Below are 19843 nucleotides of genomic sequence, written 5' to 3' on the forward strand. Positions count from 1 at the left end.
ACATGACAGCTGATGCTGTGCCTTATTTATGGGACGCGGAGTCGGGGCACCACGCCAGTTCTCCTGGAAAGATCAACGTGAACCAGAGAAGAAAAAAGCACAGACAGGGAGCCCTGCCCAAGGTGCCTCCTGCCAGCGCTGCCCTGTCTGAAGCAACGTCTCCCCACTGCCTTCTCCAGGATTTCCAATGTGATTTTGTTCAACCTTTAAAACAAGGGCTCTTGAACTTGGGACAGGTGCCTCCAGGTAGGTGTTTCCAAAAGCTTCTGGATACGTTAACCCACCGAATCTCCCTGCAGCAGAGTAAGGTGCAGTCAGACAGAGCCAGGTCTCTGCCCTGCCTGGCCACCGCCGTCAGTTTTGCAAAGACAGGAGTTATTTTTGTGTGAGCACTTCTGCGCTGAGGGAGGCTGGTAAGGTCTGACCCAAAGCCCACGGGTGTCTTTGATTCGGGTCTCCAAGGTGCGACCCCAAAACGTTGTGGAAGCCTTGTTTGACTCCCTGTTTGTCCACGGGGCTGGATTTTTGCACCCTGGTAGCCCCTGGGCTCCTCCATCCCCTACTCCAGGCAGAACAGCAGATCCTGAGGGCAGGAGCCTCCATGACCTGCCCTCTGATGGAGGAAAGCACTTGCCCTGTTTTTGTTGACAGAGACTTCCCTTAAGGCTGGGTTCAGGCTGTTTACTTCTCCACTCCAAAACATCTCCCTGTGTCCAAACAGCAACAGCAGAGGAAAACATGCTGAGGGTGGCCAGGAGCTGCTGGCCACCAGTTGCGAGCAAGGCTCGCAGGGTGCAGCTGAGCAGCTTGCACGTAAAACAGCTCAAAAACAGTTCGGGGGGGGTTCCCACACACTGTGCTCCCCCTGGAGCTCCTGGTTTGCTCACAGAGGTGGCACCAGCAGCCAGGGCACCTCGAGGTGCCCTGCATTTGCCAGCCAGCAGCTGAGGCTCCAGCAAGGTCCTGGCCAAGCTGTGTCAGGATGAGGCCCGGCTTTGGTGCAGAGGGTACCAAGAACCCAGGGATCCTGAGCCTCCTGTGCTGGCTTGCTTGAGGCTTGGCCTCCCCTAATAACGGCATTCCCTCCCTGTTGCAGTCCCTGGCTGAGCTGGCAGTGGGTTGGATTCGGGACCAACGTCTCCATCAGACGGAGGCTGCAGCCTTCAAGCTGGCCAAGGGTAATAATATCTCCGTGCCCGTAATTAGTTCCTAATTAGCATAGTTTTAATATGAGACGGGCTTGCTCTCCCCTTAGAGCGCTCTGCTTTTTACAAGAGGCTGAGTAATTGGCTCTGCGGCTCTGCGGCCGCTCGGCAGCGGCAATCAGCCCGGCTGCTGGCGGGGGCAGCACGCGGGGGGCCGCGGCCTCGAGCCGCTCGCGGGCTCCAGCTCGGTGTCCTCTGTGTGCTTGTTTTTACCAGAGCAAGAGCTGCCGAGGTCTTGTCTCCCGGCCCAGCGGTGCGCCTGACATAAAAATGAGATTGAAGCAATTAACGCAGGCATTAAAAATGCATATGATAGCAGGGCGGGCTTCTGCGAGGGGGAAAGGGGCTGCTGGAGACGTGCTGGGCGCCGCAGGGCAATTCGGGGTGCTCGGTCCTGCCTCTCGCTGAGCTGGGGAGTGTTGCCCAGGGGTCTCCCCTCCTCCTGCCAGCTTAATAATGATCAGATTTAAAACCACATGCGAGGTTGCATCCTTCAACAGGGCTGTGGCTGGAGAGATGCTCCAGAGCCGAGCCCATGGGCAGCGTGTCTCCATATGTGTGTAGGGACCACGGGGCTCCTTGGGAGCTTCCTGGTGCTGATGCAGCTGGATGATCGTCGTGTTTCAGTCCCTACTCCCTGATTTATCGGGTGCTGCTGAGATGCCTCCTGGTTTCCTTACAGATGGTGACTTGCGAAGATCTCTCAGAGGCTGTGGCCCCCCATCCAGCGAGCTGCTTTCTCCCCAGCATGGTGGGGCTGTGATTTCCCCAGCCCGGTGTGTTTTACACCCAATCTCTCCTCTCCTGTGGCGAGAGGGCTGTCACGGTGCAGGTGAAGCTGAGCAGAGCTGAACCATGGCTGAGGGAAGCCTCACACCCCTCGGCAGAAGGCAGCGAGGTACAGGGCTGCACAAGCACCTGGCAAAAAGTTCTTGAACCTTTTGTGGTGAGAGCACAGAGGGGGTAAAAAAATAAAAAGCCTGTTGGCAGGGATGCACCACTGGCTGAATTCACAGAGTGCCTGCATGGGCTTTTTTCCTGCTGAAATCAAGCTTTTTTTATTTTCTTTGGATTTTTTCTATTTGTTTTAAGGCACTTTCCTGAGCTAATACAGCAGCATAAAGCAGAGTGAAGTCAGGACTCAGGCAGCAGGGAATCAGGGGCTGTGTTTTATCCTCGCCTTTAATCTCGGCCTCTGCCCCCGACTGTCAGTTCGATCCCTCTGGCCTCCATGATCCTGTTTTCTCCCCCCCCAGTTAGCGAGCATTACCGCATCCTTCGATCATTAGCTCAGCAGCAAGATTTCCTTCCCCACCTCCCATCACCTTGCAACAACCCCCTCTGCTGCCCTCCCCATCACAGCCCAGCTTGTTGGCAGGGATTTGCTGGTGCCCCCCCTTTATTTTATCCCTGGGACAGGAGGGGGACGAGCACAGGCACCTCCTCGTCCTGCGGGATGCCCGGCCCGCCTGTGCCGTGTGTCCCCAAAAATACCAAAGGGGTCTCGCTGGGACACGCCGGGCTGGCAGCAGCAGGCATAGGAGGAAGGGTGCCCGCAGGGGGGTGTTTGTGTTCCCAGGGGCGGAGGGGTGCTGGGGAGCTGGGGGCACGCGCTGTCCTTGCGGCGCTGGCAGGAAACTCTCCGGGACTTTTCCACTCCCCCGCCGGTCCCAGCGTGCCGGGTGTCGATTTTCCCTGCACGAGGCCGTTGGCAGGATCAGGGCCAGGCGTCAGCGGGCTCCGCACCCCCATTCCTGCTTCAGCCCTCACCTGCTGCACGGATTCGGGCACAGCCCGGTCTCACCCCCCGCCTCCCCTTTCCAAAAATATCTTTCCTTTTCCCAGGCCCGTTAGCTCAGCGGTTCAGTCTATCCCAAGCATCCCAGCTCCTTCCGTTGCCTCCCTGCCGCAATACCAGCCCCTTTGCCCCATCTTTCCCCGCGCCGTCCTGGTGTATTTCCCATAGCAAACAGCCGGAGAATTTGCTTGCTGAAGCCCCCGGCTCAGCGCCAGCCCCTGCCCTCTCCCTGCAGGGTACAGCTGGGCCCCAGCCTGCTGCTGAAGGGCTAGAAACAGCAGCACCACAAGGCTGGGGGAGCTTTGCACGCACTAAAATAAAGTGACAATCATTTGGTTTCCTGCAGAGCTGGTTACAGGAGAGCTGGAGCATGGCCATGGTTTCTGGAAAACCTCTCACGTGGCAGGGGTGCTGCACCCACCAGCCCCCTTTCCCCCAAGCCTTAACCCTCACGCACACAGCTTTGTTTTCCTGTAACACCCTAGGCTGTTTTCTTCCCCTTTAAACCTCAGCTGTCAGCTGGACATACCAGGAACTTGCCAGAAATGTCGGCAGTGTCAGGTGATGGCCCAAATGTCTGCGGGCTCCCCCCCCAGCTCCCTCATTTCTCGTCCTCAAGCAACACCGAGCAGCAGCAAGAGCCCAGCCCAGGCAGCGCCGACACCAGCCACAAAGCCAGTGGCCATCAGGTGAGAGCCAGGGCAACCTCAGCATCAGCTCATGGTGGCCAAGGACAAGGTGGCTGAGTGCTCAATTTCGGAGAGCACACAGGGAGTTGTTGGAAGCCACGGCTGTGGCTTGCAGCAAGGGATGGGAGCACGGGGAGAGCAACACCCAGGTGGGTGGGAAGCTCTGGAGCAAACCAGGGTGGGTGAAAAATGAGCATCGTGGCTTTGGGTTCTCCATCAAGCTTGTGGCACTGCTGGGAAGCATGGGGCGGATTGGTGCTGGGGCAGAGGGGTTTGGTGCTGAGGTCCTGGTGGTGCCGGTGCTGGTCCAAGGCCAGAAGGAGCCGTGCCGGAGCGGGGCTCGGCAGCACTGCGAGGGGAAGTGAAGGTCGGTTTTGATCCAAGTCCCTGCTTTTGCACAGCTCCTAAAAAATAACTGGCTGGAAGGTAAGGGAAAGCACATCCAGGTCAGAGCCCCAAGGTGAGACAGATCGGTGTATGTCCAGATGAGCCTCTGGTGCTCGGCTGGTCTGGGCCAGTTTCTCAGAAACAGCCCCTGTTTGTGGGAGAGCTGCTCCAAGCTCGGGAGCTGACGACAGACCCGCTCGGTGTGTGTCCCCAAGCAGCGTGGCCGTCCCCACCCAGCCTGCCCTTCAAGGGTACAAGCTGGCCAGGACGGGCTTGCAGGAGCTTGGGTTTAAGCTCACACAGGGGAAGCAGCCCCAAGCAGGTCAGGCTGTGCCCGTCCATCCTTTCTGTGGTCGCAAGGCTGCTGTGAACCCTGTGTCACAGCATGGGGTGGCAGGGCTAGGACGGGCTGAGGGAGCTGTGCCTGCTCCCTCGGGACCCAGTGCCATGTCCCACAGCACTGGCAGCCCTTTAGGTGCCATCTCAGGGCAGTGAGCGCTGGGAGTGATTAAAATGTGGGGACAGATTTATGGCCAATAAACCCCAATATTGCTGCTATGGATGCTGGGTTACCCGACCTGTGCCTATCCCTGTGCTCACCCCATCCCAGCAGTGGAACCGGGTGTTTTTGAGGCCGGTCCATCCAGGATAACGCGGCTCCTTTCCCTCCCTCCTGATGCTTCACAGAGCTGCCAAATAAATCCTTCAGTGCAGCAAACTGTATCTTTGCATCTTATTCACGAGGGATGCGGGGACTGGTCATAAAGTTTATGAACGTCATTTTCTTTCAAGAAAGGAAATGCAAGATAAAAGAGCTCAGGGTTTCTGCACGTCAGGATTTATGGCTCGAGCTGGGCTCCTGCCCTGAGAGCTGAGCTGTTCACTCCTGGCACGATGCTGGCTGTGGCTGCGGTTGAGGGAAGAGCAGAAAAGGTGGAGTGGAAATTCATCTAGGACCGATGCTGTGTCTGCTCACAACCCGTGTGGGATCATCCCTGTCCTGGGTGACCCAACCTCAGTGCGAAGGCTGAGATGAACCTGGTGCTAAGGCAGCCCCACCAGAGACGAGAAAGAGGAGCTGTATTTATAAATAACTTCAGAGCTGTAATGAGAAACCCATCTGTGTGACAGGGGGGAGAGATTTGGGGATTTTAGCTGCATTTGCACCAGGGAGCAGGAGGCTGGCAGGGGAGGCCGTGCGGGATGGGGTCTGCGCTGGGGGACAGTTTTTGCTGTTTTGCAGCAGCTGAGGGAGGCCGAGTTTGCTTTGACCCTGGCAGGATGTGTGCTGGGCTGGAAGCAGTCGGATGTTCCTTACGGCCAAGGCTTCGAGGTGTTCGGAGGCACAAGGCCAGAAACTGAACAGAAATGGGGCAATTAGATTTGCAAAACACCACCGCGCGTTGCTCCAGGGCTGGGCTGGCGCTCGGTGCAGGAGCTGGCTTTGAATCTAGGTCAGCCGTGCTAGAGAGAGCTACGGACATGTAGGTCTCTTCAGATCAACAGCCAAGTTACTTTCTTGCCTTTTAATTAAGGAAAACACATAATAAAATAAATAATAATAATAATAAATGCAGCACCCTGCAGCGCTTGAAACAAGGCTTTGCAGCCCCGCTCCTTGAGGTGCCCAGTGACACTGAGAGCCCGGTCTATTGACAGGGCACTTGTTTTTATGGCATTTCTCCTTTTTTGATATTCCGAAGCGTTTCTGCGAGCAGCACTGGGTGAGCAGGGCTGTCTGGAGGTGTGTGCATCCTCCCGGAGCTGGGCTCTGTTTGCCCCCGGCTGTCGGGCCCAGAGCTGTGCGGGATGGGACAGAGCAGGCGCTAATTAAAGCTCAGAGATTTTCATCCGCTTGATTTCTTTTGGCTGTGCTTAGAGTTGGGAGTAAATAGACTGTTCTTCGTAGCCTCTTCTGACATTTGGCCCTAAATGAGAGCAGCACAGAGGGGAGCAGCACCCGGCCATGTCCCCAAAAGCCCTGGTCAAGCGTGTCCTGGCCAAGCCCATCCACGAATTGCAGAAGGCAGAGCTGTGGTTTGGCTGGGTTGGAACAGCCTGGCAGGTCCTTGGGCCACACACACACGAGTGTCAGAAATGCAAACCGTCCTCAGACCAGCAGTGTGGTGCTGGGAGCACCGTGAGGGAAGCTGCCGTGCGCTGACAGCAGCGGGGGGAGAGTCGGGAAGATGCTTCCCTGCAGGTGTCATCGTGTCTCGGGTGGTTTTTCTGGGGAGGGGAGTTCCCTGTAAAGAGAAATGTTTTCCTTCCCCCGAATTTTCTGCCTCTTCTTCATCTGCAGTGCCTGGGTTACTTTTTCATTTTAGCTGGAGGAAAAAATATTCAAGGTTTCCTTGGTTTTATTTTTGAGGATACAGATTTATCTGTAATTCCATGTATTTTTAGTGACGTAAATATCTTTCGGCATTCACGATAACTTGAGCTGACAGAAGTGAATTATTTCAAGTGTCTTGTTTCAGAGGAGCCCAGCCTGGCTCAGTGAGTGTCTGCAGGAACATTTATCTGCGCGGAATGAACGAGCTGCTTCAGAACAAAAAGTAAATGAAAAGAAGCCCTCTCTCCCTTGTGCAAATCTTGCTCGGAGTTTTGCTTAAGAGCAAACAATAAGAGCCTTATCAAATTGTGTTTTTTTCTCCCTGACTCCCTTAGCGATGCCAAGGCTCCCAGCACTGTGTGTTGTGTCAGCCGCGTTTCAGCCTTGGACTGTCTCTAAAGCAATAAATACAGATTGAAGTCAGGTTGCACTCTCTGCTCCAAAGAGGTGTTTTGACAAATGTGCTTGCTTTTTGCTTTTCTCCTTTTTTCAACTAAGGGAGTGGATTAAAAAAAAAAAAAAAAAAAAAAGGAAAAAGAAAAAAAAAAAAAGAGAGAAACACAACAGCAAACCTACAGCTTTCAAGGGAGAAATCCTCTTTAAAAGTTGTTGCAACTTAACAAAATGCTAAATGCTTTTATTAACTTCTAGAAAGGCTCTGAAGAGCTGCTTTCTTCCTGGGCTGAAAAGCACTCATCTAAGTGGCCTGGCTTTGTTCGCTCAAGCTGGTGCAGGCTGGTAATTGTAGAGTAGAAATTCCTTTCTGAAGTGTGCAGTGACGAAAGAATAGGGAAGAGGGAGGAAAAAAAAAATAAAACAAACCACCTTGGGGGATGCTGAAGGAGCGAGCTTTGCAGGTAGGAGGGTTTCTTCTCCTCCTGTGCCTCCAACCCACTTCATCTCACTCCTCCAGGCGAAAAACAAAGCGGGCACCTGCGTGGAGAACCTGCTTGCTCGGGGGTTTAATTACAGCAGGAGGAGGGAGAAGGAGAAATGCAAGCGTCGGAGCTTCGGCTCTTTGTGGCGGGGCCAGGAACGCGCTGCAACTCAGAGCTGGCAGGTGCAGGAGGGAAGAGACCCAGAGGGAGCGGGTGCCCTGCCATGGGGCACCTGCAGGTTTATGCCGCCCCCCCTTGGCCACCAGCATCTGAGAGCAGTGGCTCCGTGTGCCACCCTCGTGTCCCTTGGCTACGGAGAGGGTGACGGCACTGGCCGCAGGGTGGCAGAGGCGATGTCGCGCCCACCCAGCTGTGCAAGCTTTGGTGTAGGGAAATGGACCTTCCAAAGATGTTATCCTCTACTGCGCTGAGTTTCTTCTAGCAGAACTGGGATGCCAGAGGTCCCAGGCTGGAGAAATAAGGAGGAAGTCACCCACATTAGCAGGGGCAGGCCAGCCAGGGCTTTGCATGCTGCTTTTGGAGGGCTGTAGGAATACGAACTGGCCCTCAAAATAACAACAATATATGTTATTCCATCACTTGTAGTTTGGGGTCTGGAGTACCTTCCTCTGATTTTACTGCCTTGATGGCATGGAGCCTGATGCTTCCTCAGTGTAAATATTTAATCTTCCTTTTTATCTTCCTCAATAGCTGCAGGATTCCCCTGCCCAATGTCCACCAGAGCAGGAGCATCCTTGCAAAGAATTAAAGTGAAGAAGGGAGAAGGTTTGCTGAGCACTTGCAGGAGAAGCCAGGGTGCAGCTGCTGGAATGTGTTGGTGCTTTTCCTACCTTACACCAGCAACTCGTTCCTGCCACAGCCACGGATGGATTTCTGTCTGGGGCTGGAATTGGGAAGCGAATCGTCCAGCCAGGCTCTGTGGCAGCGTGGAGGGGCCGAGGGAGCTGCAGCTTGGGTGGGAGCCATGCGGGTGCTGCTTTGACACATCCTCCCATTGTGTGTATGAGCACAGCACAGAAAATGTTCCGGGTGGCACTCAGGTGTTACATGGCAGGGAATGTCCCAGCCTCACGTTTCTCTAGAAGGTGTAGAAAATGTCGCTAACCCCACCAGCAGTGCTGAGAGGCAGGGAGCTGCCCAAGGACAGCAGCTCACAGAGGCTTTATTAATAAACCTCGTTCGCGAGGAATGTCCTAGCCTGGGGAAAGACTAAGACCAGCATTAACACTGTCTCATAAGGCAAACTGAGATTGTTTCACAGCAGGGGTGGTATTATACAGCGTATTAATAACCCGGCATTCCTGGTCCAAGGAATGCCCTGATCCAGCTGGTTCGATGAGGCCACCGCATTAATTTGATAGCTCCTCTCCATCGTCCCCCTCTGCATCTTTTACCCGCAACAGGTCTAAATCGGGTCTTTCCTGGACTCCACATGTCACGCCGGGGCTCCCAGCCAGTACCCGGGGCTGTGCGAGGCCAGGCAGCGCTCCCAGCCCTGCCGATGCCACTGCAGGCGGAGGCTTCGTGGTGGCTCTTCCCCCCCTTCTCATGCTGTCCCTTTCATCCTCTGTTTGCAGACACCATTGGTGCCACACTGAGAAGCCAGACGGGGTGAGAGCCCGGAGCCGGTGTGAGGTGGCCCAGCACAGCATGTCCCAAAACCCATCACCCCTCCGCTGCCACTGACCGGGAGCGAGCCCTGCGCCGAGCAGCATGGTGGGGCAGAGCGAGGGCAGGAAGGTGGTCCTCCTGGAGCCTTTCGTCCACCAGGTGGGCGGCCACATGAGCATGATGAAGTACGACGAGCACACGGTCTGCAAGCCCCTGGTCTCGCAGGAGCTGAGCTTCTACGAGTCGCTGCCCCTGGCCATGCGGCAGTTCACGCCCCAGTACAAAGGTGTGACCCCACGCGTGGTAAATGGGTGATGGGGGTGCCACCAGGATGAGCCCTGAGCATGGGTTCAAGGCTGGAAGGGTGGCAGCACGGGAGGGATGGCTCGATTGGGGATGGGAAGCCCCTTTGTTCATGCAGGTCGGGTTTTGCTCAGTGAGGATGTGTGCACAGAAGCAGGTCTGCGAGGCTGGCTTTTCCCTGCCTGGCTTTGAGGAGTTTGCTGGCCATGGCCCCGGATGGGTTGGTGTGACACCGTGTGAATGGTGGTAGGAAAGCTGGGGCTTGGAGAGACTTCTCTAAACCAGGATCTGACAAGTCACACACACTGTATGAACACTGCCGGGTTATTTAGCAGCTGAGGATCTCCAAACCACCCCGTGCTGCTGTGCTGCCCAGATGCAGAGGAGCTGTGGCCAGGCAGAAGCACCACATACATGTATTTCTGAAGTGGCTTTGACCTGCAAGACAAGTCGAAGCGGCCTGCCTGCCCAGGCTACCTTTCATTCCTTGTGGGTGCTAGCCCTCAAATAGACTGCTTTTTCCATGCAGTTAACATTTCATTAACCCCAATTAGGAAGCTGGCCCTCTCCTGCTCGGTGCTGCCCTGACCTTTTGCTATCGTGATGCTGTGGGAGCTGCCCGTGCCCTTGGGATCACACAACAGATCACCCCACACAATAACCCTGGGAGTTGAGATGCCGCTCTGAAATAGAGTGAGAAGAAAGGGTTTTGTGCCAGGAGCAGGGTTCAGGGGTTTTGCTTTTGCCCCACACCCCTTGGTTTTGAGGAGGTAAAGTTTTGGGCCAGAGGCAGAGAATTGGTGAGGGTAAGGAAAGGGTCAGGACTGGCACCAGCATGAGCTGGGGGAGAGGTGGTCCTTGGGGCCAGCATGAAATACCAAGCCTGGAAAAAACCAGCACAGGGCTGTATTAAACATCTGTTTTGATGGCTGCTCCACCTGAGCCAAGCCCTGCTACAGTGCTCTGTGTTCATGGATCCCTAGAAAAACAGACGCAAGAATCTCTTAGCTTCTAAAAATCAAACCCCGCTCTCTCAGCTTTAGAAACACAGCACTGTGTTTCTCAGCTATAGAAACACAGCACTGGGTGTCCGTGAGGGTCCTAGCATGTTTTCATTTTATTTTATTATTTTTTTAAAGATATCTTTCCTCCCTCCATTCCTTATTCCCTCACTATTTTTGCCTTTACTGCCAGACTTGTGCTGCTCGTAAAGCTCCTGACCCTGGATTTTTGTGAGAGGCGAGAAGCTCAGCTGTCACCTAAAAACTTAAAATATCTTTTGGTCCTTCAGCGTTACGGAAAGGAGCTCAAAGTGTCAGCTGAGGTCTTGATGCACTTCCAATCCAATTTCCCCCTTCTCCAGAAAGTCAGGAGCCTCTGTAGATTTATGGGACAATATTAAAAAGATGCTTAAGAAAGAAAACAAGTCCTCTAAGCAATTTCCTTTAGCAGGAGCCAGGGTTTAGTGCTGGAGAGCTAAGCCCTGCTCTGTCTCTCTAATAAAGACATTAAGCAGTCCCAGCTTATCAGTTCAGGGGTGGCCCGGTTATTAATCCCTTTTTGTCATCTTTTTCTTTTCTATTGCAAGTCCCAGTGAGTTTTGCAATGAGGGGTAATTAAATAGCAATTCTCCTCCAATTTGGCATTGGGCAGACTCATTTTTTTTTCCTGCTTGTAACCGTCCCAGCCCTGAAAGCTGGGTAAATTAAAGAGGTGGGACGTTTTCCCATGAGGCAGATCAGCACCAGGGGGAATAATCCTGAGGTCTTCATCACCCGCTCACACGTGTCCACGCTCCTCATCTCTATTCTTAGGCGGGGGGGGGCTCAGGGATCATTATGTAATGATGACATTATGTGCAGCACTGCTCAAATGTCATCATTCAAATCCTACACCCAGTTGGCTGCTTCAAAAACATCCACTGCTCACTTAACCCTTTGGGGTAGGTCGGTGACCTTGAGGCTGGCTTTCCCACACCAGCCCCTTCCAAACCTCCTCCCGCCCCATCCAGAGCTTGCAGGGGGGTTTGGATACAAGGTTGGAGCTCCTGTGGGTCCCTGGGGTGCCACCAGCATGGTGATGGCACCAGAAATACCGGCTGCTGGGCTCCCAGTGAGTGGGATTGTGTTGGTGGTGGCACTGAAAGGCAAGCAAAGGCAAGCACCTGAGTACGTCTTTGTTCCCAAGCCCATCTTTGCTCCCAGACAGATGTTTTCAAGTAGCAATAAAAGAGGCAGTTGGCAGCATTGTATTTGTTTTGCACACAGAGGTCACTTGCAGGACATATGCAAAAACCAGTCATCCCATAAGGAAATACATCGGGAAACAAAAGTAATTGTAAGGCTGGGATGCAGGTTTATGAAGCGGTGTTCAGGGGGAAGGAGGTGAGATGATCACGTTCCCTTGCAGTTTAACTGCTTGTTCTTGCCTTTGAAAATCTCCCCATTAATTTTCATATTAATGTAAGATATTTAAGAACTCTTAGTTTCATGCTATATATAACATTTTTAGGGCCAGATTGTCAGCACTATGTAAATCAGCACAGCTCCATTGACTTGCAGATATGTAATTGGGACAGTTTTTAAGGTTACAGGCTGCTGTAGTGCCAGAACTGAGGCGTAGTGCTAGATTTGAGAATTAGATTTTTAGAATCAAGGACTCCATTCCCCCCTCACTGACTTCTTAAAGATAAAAGGGTTTTGATTCCAGCAAAAAAAAAAATAAAATAAAGAAATGTTGGCTTTTTTCATGCCCACCTGCCCTGAAAATTCAAAGCAAACGTCTGAGCTGATAGGAATTTCACTTGCTCTTGGTAATCTGTAATATGGATTTTACAAACGGGACACTGCTAGAGATCATGCGGGTGATGTTGGAGCCTGAGGAATATGTAGCTCCCAAGCTCCTACTGCTCATGAGCACCATGAGCAAAGGATTGAGATAGCTAAAAATATCACTCACCCCCTAATTAAGGTTTCTAGCCCCACGGAAAGAACCCCACAGGGGTTTCCAGCCCCTGTCTCCCCTGGGCAGAGCAGCCTGCGTGTGTTCCTCACTCATTTCAACACAAAGTTAGCAGATTTAGCCCATCCTGCTGTGGCACACCATTAGGATTAATGCAGATTTTTTTACAGCAAAAGGGAACAGAAGCGGTTGTGTGCTGTACCTGGGGCAAGGTACCTAAACAGGGGCCATACAGGGGACACGAGGGCACAGTGGGACTCACAGGGATGTGAGGCTCAGGACCACCCCAAGTTGCACGGAGGTGGCTGGTGGCCGCAGACCTGCAAATCTTCCCTCGGTCGGCAAAACCCAGCAGGGAGGGCAAACCCCTGTGTCTGTGTTTACTCTCCGTAATCTCACTTTAAACAGAGAGGAGGCAGTTTGCATATTTATTTGGCAAATTTGTTTGGGAGAAGAGAGCTGCCTCGTTGGTAAGCTGCAGAAATGCATCTCCCCGCAACGAGGAGCAGACCAAGCGAGGACACCCAGGAGACGGCTGGCACAGCCCCAGCCCTGTGTGTTGCTAACGGGGGCTCTTTCCAGCGATGAGTTTTGTTGGTTCAACAGCCCAGACCGTCCTCTTTTGGATCTGCCTTGCTGCTGCCAGACTTGAAAGCAGCAGGGTGCTGCCGCTGATGATTCACACGGCTGGCATCCCCTCTGAGACCAAAAGGGCGATGCTCTAAAAATGCCTACGCTGCCTCGAGAGGCTCGGACAGCCCTGACAGAGGGCTGCAGGAGCAGCGCTGCCCTGAGAGAAGGACTGCTGTTATCAGCCTTTCCCAGAAAGGTCAGAGCCGTCTGGAACGCCAGCCACGGCCATTCCTGCTCTGTTATTTGACACGCAGAGGCAGCAGTCCCGATGCCAGGGATGGGCAGAGACTGGGCTAAATACGTGTGACGGGCTGAATGGCATTTGAGCCCTGTGCTTCCCATTAGAGTCAGGGAAAATTACAATCCGAAAACATACGATGGTGTTCTAAGCACTTAGAGCAGAAAGAAATAATCGGCCCTCACGGCTGCATTCCTCCTCAGGAGCACGTGAGGGTCCAGTCCTTCCCGTCATCCTGCCACCAGGGTCCTGGTGCTGGGGAAAGGACACGTCCAAGACAATGTGTGGCCATCACGTACGCAGGCAGCATTGCCAACCCCTATGTGTGCCTCTGCCCTTGTTCCTGGGGGCTCTCCAGTTAAAAGAAGCACTTGGCATGCTGGTCATCTTTGGAAAATTCCCATTCCCCAACCCTCCCTTTGCTTTCTACCAATGAAGAACATTTCCACCTTGCCCTGCGCTCAGAAGTGAGACCTTAATCCCTCGTCATAAATAAGGCAGGAGCTCCTGGGCCAATGCAGGGGTCTTTGCTGGGTCACTTGCTGCGTAACAGAGCCTGAAGGAATGGAGAAGGAGGGAACATGGTGTTCGGAGGAGACAGCTTTCAAGCAGAGCCCACAGAAGGAGGGGAAGGAACGTTAGAAAAGCCTGTGGCTGTTTTCCAAGGGTCTCAGACTAATGGTGTTTAATGGGCCTCAAACCAGGCCGGGATCAGTGTGAGGGACCACTAAAACACGAGGGGGCAGCTGTGCCGCTGGTGCTGAGCCTGTACGTTAACACAGGGGTTAACCTCGCTCTGCTTTGCTTTTCCTCCTTTCCTGCAGGTGTCATTTCTGTGCACCTCAAAAAGGACAGCCTCGGCAACCTGACCCTGCTCGCCAGCCCCAGCCTGCAGGCGGAGAGCTGCGGCCGGCTGGACCACGCCATCGGCGACTCGGCAGTGACGATATGGCACAAGTGCAAGTGGGCTGCCAGCACCGGCACCGGCAGCGAGCACACACTCGTCAAGAGGTGTCACACGCAGATCACCAAGACCTTCAAAGACAGGTGAGGGTTTGCCACGGGCAGGAGGCTCCCTGCAGATTTCTCCTGGTCCTGGCCTGCTGTTTGGCAGCTGGAGCCGTCCCGGTCTCGGTGGGGTTTAACCGGGATGGTTTTGGTGGCACAGCTCCTGGTTTAAGGCAAGGTCCAGGCTTAGAGAACAAAAGCAAGGTCCAGCTTGCCGGCTTCATGGTTCACCCACAGAGGGAGCAGGGCAGATTTGGCTATGGCTGAGGTGCTCGATTTTATGCCTCATTATGCCTGCTTTAAGCCCGTTTCCTCCAAGTGCAGCCAGCTTTAAAAGGAGGAGAGGCCCCATGAGAAGAGCCACCGAGCACGTAGTGCCCTTCTCTGGTAGCCAGCCAGGTCGGTAGCCACACTCGAGGTTGGTTCAATCCTGTCCTCATCCCCAGAGGGAGCTGTCTCTGAAAGGCATCACGGTGCTCGCAAGCACGCCCTGACCTCAGGACCTGCAGAGGCTTTCCACAAGACATCTTTCATGTCAAATTGCTTCAGAAAAGACCTCGGTCAGCTATGACTGAAGGGTGCAATATTGCTACCGTGAAACCGCTGCCCTCGGTGTGAATGGAGTTAGGGCTCTGGGGCCAGCAAATGTCCGTACAAGGAGAACAAATATCCTTTTTGCTCCCTCACTTCCCTCCTCGAAGCCAGCCTGTGGAAACTGAGAATCATTCCTATTGTTGGACAATTTGCCTGTGTTGTGCCTGTTAGGTAGATAGAGATTCCTGGTCATTGACACCATGAATGGTGCTTTTCACAGAAGCCAAGCACACTTTGAAATTATAATGAAAGAAAATATTGGCATCCAGCAATAGCTGGCTTTCTGAAAATTACTTTTACAGAGTAACAAAAGATCTCTGCAGTTTGGACATGATGAATATGTTTCCTTTGAGAGTCCCTGAAAATTTCCCTTATCAAGTTTGAGGCTCTACAAAAGAGGAGGGGAGGGAATATTCTTTTCTGGAGCTTATAAACCGAGCGTGTTCTTTTGTGTTCTTTGACTAGCTGCCCAGGGAAGATGCTATTGAGGACAGACCTTCAGTACCACACAGATCCACTTTTGGAAGATGCAAACGGAAACCAGCCAGAAAGAAAGAGCTACAACCCCTGGGGACTGCACTGTCACAGGCAGCACCTGAACCGCATGTCCTCCAAGTATAATGAGAACAAACTTCACCGTATCCTTTCTCTTCTCTCTCCTCCATCGCAGCCTTTGCTACAAATATCAGCTCATGAGCAATGTATGTTTTATTGCAGTGGTACGCATCCCTTCTCTGTCCAGCTGCTGTGCAAAAACAAACAAATAAGCAAAAAACAAAAGAATATAGCTGCTCTCTTCTCCCACTATCTAAAAAAAAAAAAAAAAGAAAAGAAAAAAAAAAAGAAAAAAAATATTTCCCATAAGGGGGTATTCAAGCTTAAGTCAAAGATCCCCTTGGCATACATTTAAAAACACAACTATACAGGAATTAGCAGCCGCCTCGCCTTTTATTTTCCTATTACACTCCATTACCCACCAGTCATGTGAGTAATACAGTTTAACAACTTCCCCCACACCCACTGGGGTGAGGACAGCACTGAGGCAAGGTGTTGGATTGACAGCCCAGGGCTACGGTGTCACTAGAGAATGGAGCTGTTGGTGCTTTAATTGGTAGGACTGTACTACAGTAAATTAACTGCAATTGGCAGCAAGGGGCCTATAGCAATGACATGTTGGTAAAATTGGCTCAGAAAGACTCATTACAGTTGTGAGCTATTATGGAGAGCGTCAGCAGTTGCTTTGATTTAAGACCTCTTTCAATTAGAATTTAAAAGTATTGGGTTTCCCTTAACTCATGCCCAGAATTTCTATTGCTTGAGAATGTGGTATCAAAATACAGCTATCCCTGCATCCTGGACTTAAAGATGGGCACCCGGCAGCACGGAGATGACGCCTCAGAGGAGAAGAAAGCGCGTCACATCAAGAAGTGTGAACAGAGCACTTCTGCCTCTCTGGGTGTTCGCATCTGTGGGATGCAGGTAAGACCCCGGTCCTTCTGATGCCTGCCTGACACGCAGCTTGAAACCAAGCTGGAAATCCAAAGGGATTCTTTCCCTTGTTGGTGTAAACTGAAGTAAATTCATTCTTGTCTCCCACCAAATAGAGGCTGTAAGAGCAAGCCACTCGATTTGTGCATCCTATCCTCAGACAGGGCAGATGCTTAGGGAAGAGTACAGAATACGGCACGCAGAGGGGAACCCTTTCCCATACCCGTTTGACTTCTGGAGATTTTTATTACCTTCAAGCTGAGAATCTGCCTGTACATGAACACAGATTCTCCTCTTGTGCTCAGCTCCTGGCTGCTGCACAAAACAAAACAAAACGAAAAAAAAAAAAACAGAAGGCATCACTTGCTTCATCCACTCATGCCTTTGCTGAGCTGTCTCGTCTGGTTGCTGCAAGACCGAGGGGTTGCTTTTGTGCTAAATATTATGGTTCTTCTTGATTAAAATCGCTGTCCTCCCTGCTAGAAATGGAAGCTACACATTTGATTCACTCACAGTTCTCAAGCAGGTTTCAAAATGTTGTTCTGCTCTGCCTGAAGGATAATTATGACAATGATGATTATAAAGCACATATACTGCAGTGTAAACGGTGTCAAAAACTATGTCTCTTTCTGGTCTCTGACATCCTTCTGCTGAGCAGATTAGCCTTTAAGTTACAGCTGGTATGTGAGCTAATTCTGAATTCACGCTTCCAGTTCTTATTCTGTATTACTACTGCCTCACATACATAAAGATTTCTGTCTGTACCTTGTTCCTCTGTTTAAGAAAACAAGATTATTGCTACCTGTACTAAGAGAAGGAACAAAGCTGGGGTGTTCCTGTACTACTGCAAACTCCTGACATAGCCAGAGGGAAAATGCTATAAATCAGTAATGATGTGGCTATGACTTAGAGCTATACAGGATTTACAAAGGGGTAATTTATAGAAGCACAAGAAGAATCTGCACCAGTGGCTTAAATTGAAGAGTTTAAATCTCCAGAAAAGGCAGGAGGTGGGATTCAGTGAGAAGCCTGCAGTACACTGCCAGTATTGTTCAACTGCAGAGGATCTGAGTCTCAGCTTGGGACTGAAATTTTTAGATAAGGGCAAAAGCCAGAACACTGGTGGGGACACACACACACACACACACGACAATAAGACATCCACTGAATCTGGATTGTTGCTCTCTTTCCTCAAGGTCTACCAAGTGGACACTGGCCATTTTCTCTGCAAGGATAAATATTACGGGAGGAAACTCTCACCTGAAGGATTCAGGCAAGCCTTGCGCCAGTTCCTGTGCAACGGTAACCACCTCAGAACAGACGTCCTGGAGCCCATCATCCTGCAGCTAAAAGCTCTGCTGTCTGTCATCAGGAAACAAAGCTCTTACAGGTTCTACTCCAGCTCACTTCTCATCATTTATGACGGACTGGAGCACAAGGAGAACACAGCACCCTTGGATAATCACCTCCAGGGGCACTTCCAAAAAACAAACTGCACCACAACACATGGCACTAATCACGCCAGAGTCGACGTCCGCATGATAGACTTTGCCCACACCACTTTTAAAGGCTCCAAATGCAACCACACCACCTATGACGGGCCAGACCATGGCTATATTTTTGGCTTGGAGAACCTCATCAAAATTCTTCAGAACATCTCGGAAGGAAAATGACGAATTCTGTGAAATAGCCTGAATTTACTAGTGACCGATATCCCTGAGAAGTATTGCATTGGGTCAGTTGTATGGGACCCTCACAGCTGCTGAATGTCACGTGCACGGTTTGGAATGAGAGCATGGACAGCTTGCTAGGAAAAACTGCTACGTGCCATTACTGAACTGAAGCGTAAAAAGCAAAGAGCTGAAAGAATCTGTTCTGTCTGCAATCAATCAGAAGATTTATTTTCCTTTCTTGTTTTACTGCTGTCCTTGATTTATTTGCGAGTCGAAAGAAAGCATTACTTGAAAGAGTCTTAATGATAAAATAGGACCTGCTCACCTCCACCACACTCACAAAGCCAAGCAGGCTAAGAAGATGTTGTGCATTTGAGTGAGACTATTAAAATGAGCTGGCAGGTCTTAACAGATTGCAGCATTACTCTCATCTCACGCTCAGTGCTACGGGCCGAACACACTCACAGACACAAGTGGAAGAAAAATGCACACCCTGACATTCACACTCCACGTGCCCAGCGCTGCAAGACTGTTCTTGGAAGTCATTTTCCATAAAGTGCGGGTATTTGGTGCTTTGTTGAAACACAAATGTACCAGACGCAGAGCTCCTGGTTCTGTACTGCTTAAGGTGTAAAAGCGGGTGTTCCTCAGACCAAGAACTGGACCTTGCAAAGGTTTAATATCCCTGCAGGACATAACAGGGCATGTTTCCTAAACTTTCTAGGCAAGAAGCTCCTTGGGGGCTGATGTATGGGAATGTGATGATCCTGTCAGATACCAGTCACAAAAAACATTCACATCAAGGTACTCATGCTCCTAATTTAAAAAAAAAATAAAATAAAATCAGGGACTAGACATTAAAGTTCACCTAGAAATTCTTTGATACAAATATTGTGTATGTGTTTGGAGGAGACAATAACAAAAACTTGATACAATGTTTACAGCTTTTGTTGACAGATTTTATTATGGAACAAATATAATTCCTTCCTGCATGGTGTAGGAAACTTGTATGAAAAGTCCTTACACAAGGAATAGAGGTACAGAACCCAGTTATTGGGGACTGGGGATACAAATAAAGTTGTCTAAGTAACGCTCACTTGTTGTCCGTCTTTTTTGCACTTCCAGAGCATCCTGACGTTATGTTATCTTTTGTTTAGGGCTGTGTGTTTTCAAAAGAGACATTATTTCCACAGGTTTAAATATCAGATCTCAAGGGAGACCCCTTCACTTGTATTTTACTGCATACAGCTGGTAAATTGCAGCAATTTATTGCCGGAAAATTTAAGTCATCTGGCCCAATTGCATATTTTACTTGGCCTGAAGTGGATTTGGGAAGACCTGATTATTTACTGAATGTTGTTCACAGCCTTGCATATTTCTTGCCCACAAACTGCAATGACTATAAAAAAAAAAACCACCACCACAAACACTCTGCTTCAGCGGTGAAAGGATTGAGTCATCAGTTGTCTTGGCTCATGCTTGTGCAGTGAGGTTGGTGCTGAATGTGGCCGACACAACCCACCTGAAGGGCTTTATGCAGACCTCCCTCAGCCTTCGCAGCACTGCTGAGCCTCCCACTGGGTGTTGCCACCAGGCCCTCGGGGCTGGATGGGGAAAGGACAAAGAGGGGTCTGAAGGGAAACTCCAGCAGCTGGCTACCTGAAAGGAAGGTGTGGGAAGCCGGGGGTCGTCTCTTCTCGAAGATAACCAGGGACAGGAGCAGAGGGAACGGCCTGGAGTTGTGCCAGGGGAGGTTGAGGTGGTCAATGAGGAGCCATTTCTGCTCAGACAGAGCGGGCAGGCATTGGGACGGGTTGCCCAGGGAGGTGGGGGAGTCCCCGTCCCTGGGGGGGCTCCAGGAGAGGTTGGGGCTGGTGCTTGGGGACACGGCTCAGTGGGGACAGTGGTGGGGGGGTGGCTGGAGCAGGTGACCCTGGGGGGCTTCTCCACCCCTAATCATTATCTGAGCACACGCCTGAGTGCCTGATTAACGCACTCGATGATCTTGAGGTCTCTTCCAA

At 51.5% G+C, this 19843-nt stretch overlaps 1 protein-coding gene across 1 annotated transcript; it reads left to right on the top strand.

Annotated features, from left to right (window-relative positions):
* Nucleotides 1–3376: 3376 nt before the first annotated feature.
* Nucleotides 3377–18918, top strand: IP6K3 (inositol hexakisphosphate kinase 3). The gene is made up of 6 exons (XM_084302035.1): nucleotides 3377–3692; nucleotides 8891–9210; nucleotides 13884–14106; nucleotides 15127–15299; nucleotides 15965–16140; nucleotides 17346–18918. Exons 2-6 carry the CDS (start codon nucleotides 9027–9029, stop codon nucleotides 17820–17822), a joined length of 1233 nt encoding a protein of 410 aa, XP_084158161.1. The 5' UTR covers nucleotides 3377–3692; nucleotides 8891–9026; the 3' UTR covers nucleotides 17823–18918.
* Nucleotides 18919–19843: the final 925 nt, after the last annotated feature.

Source organism: Netta rufina (assembly GCF_964035555.1).
Source record: "Netta rufina genome assembly, chromosome: 26".
Taxonomy (NCBI): domain Eukaryota; kingdom Metazoa; phylum Chordata; class Aves; order Anseriformes; family Anatidae; genus Netta; species Netta rufina.

Coding starts and splice junctions, on each gene's coding strand:
- IP6K3 (XM_084302035.1), top strand. CDS start 9,027: ATGGTGGGGCAGAGCGAGGGCAGGAAGGTGGTCCTCCTGGAGCCTTTC. Junction 9,211..13,883: donor GTTCACGCCCCAGTACAAAG/GTGTGACCCCAC, acceptor CCTTTCCTGCAG/GTGTCATTTCTGTGCACCTC. Junction 14,107..15,126: donor ACCAAGACCTTCAAAGACAG/GTGAGGGTTTGC, acceptor TTCTTTGACTAG/CTGCCCAGGGAAGATGCTAT.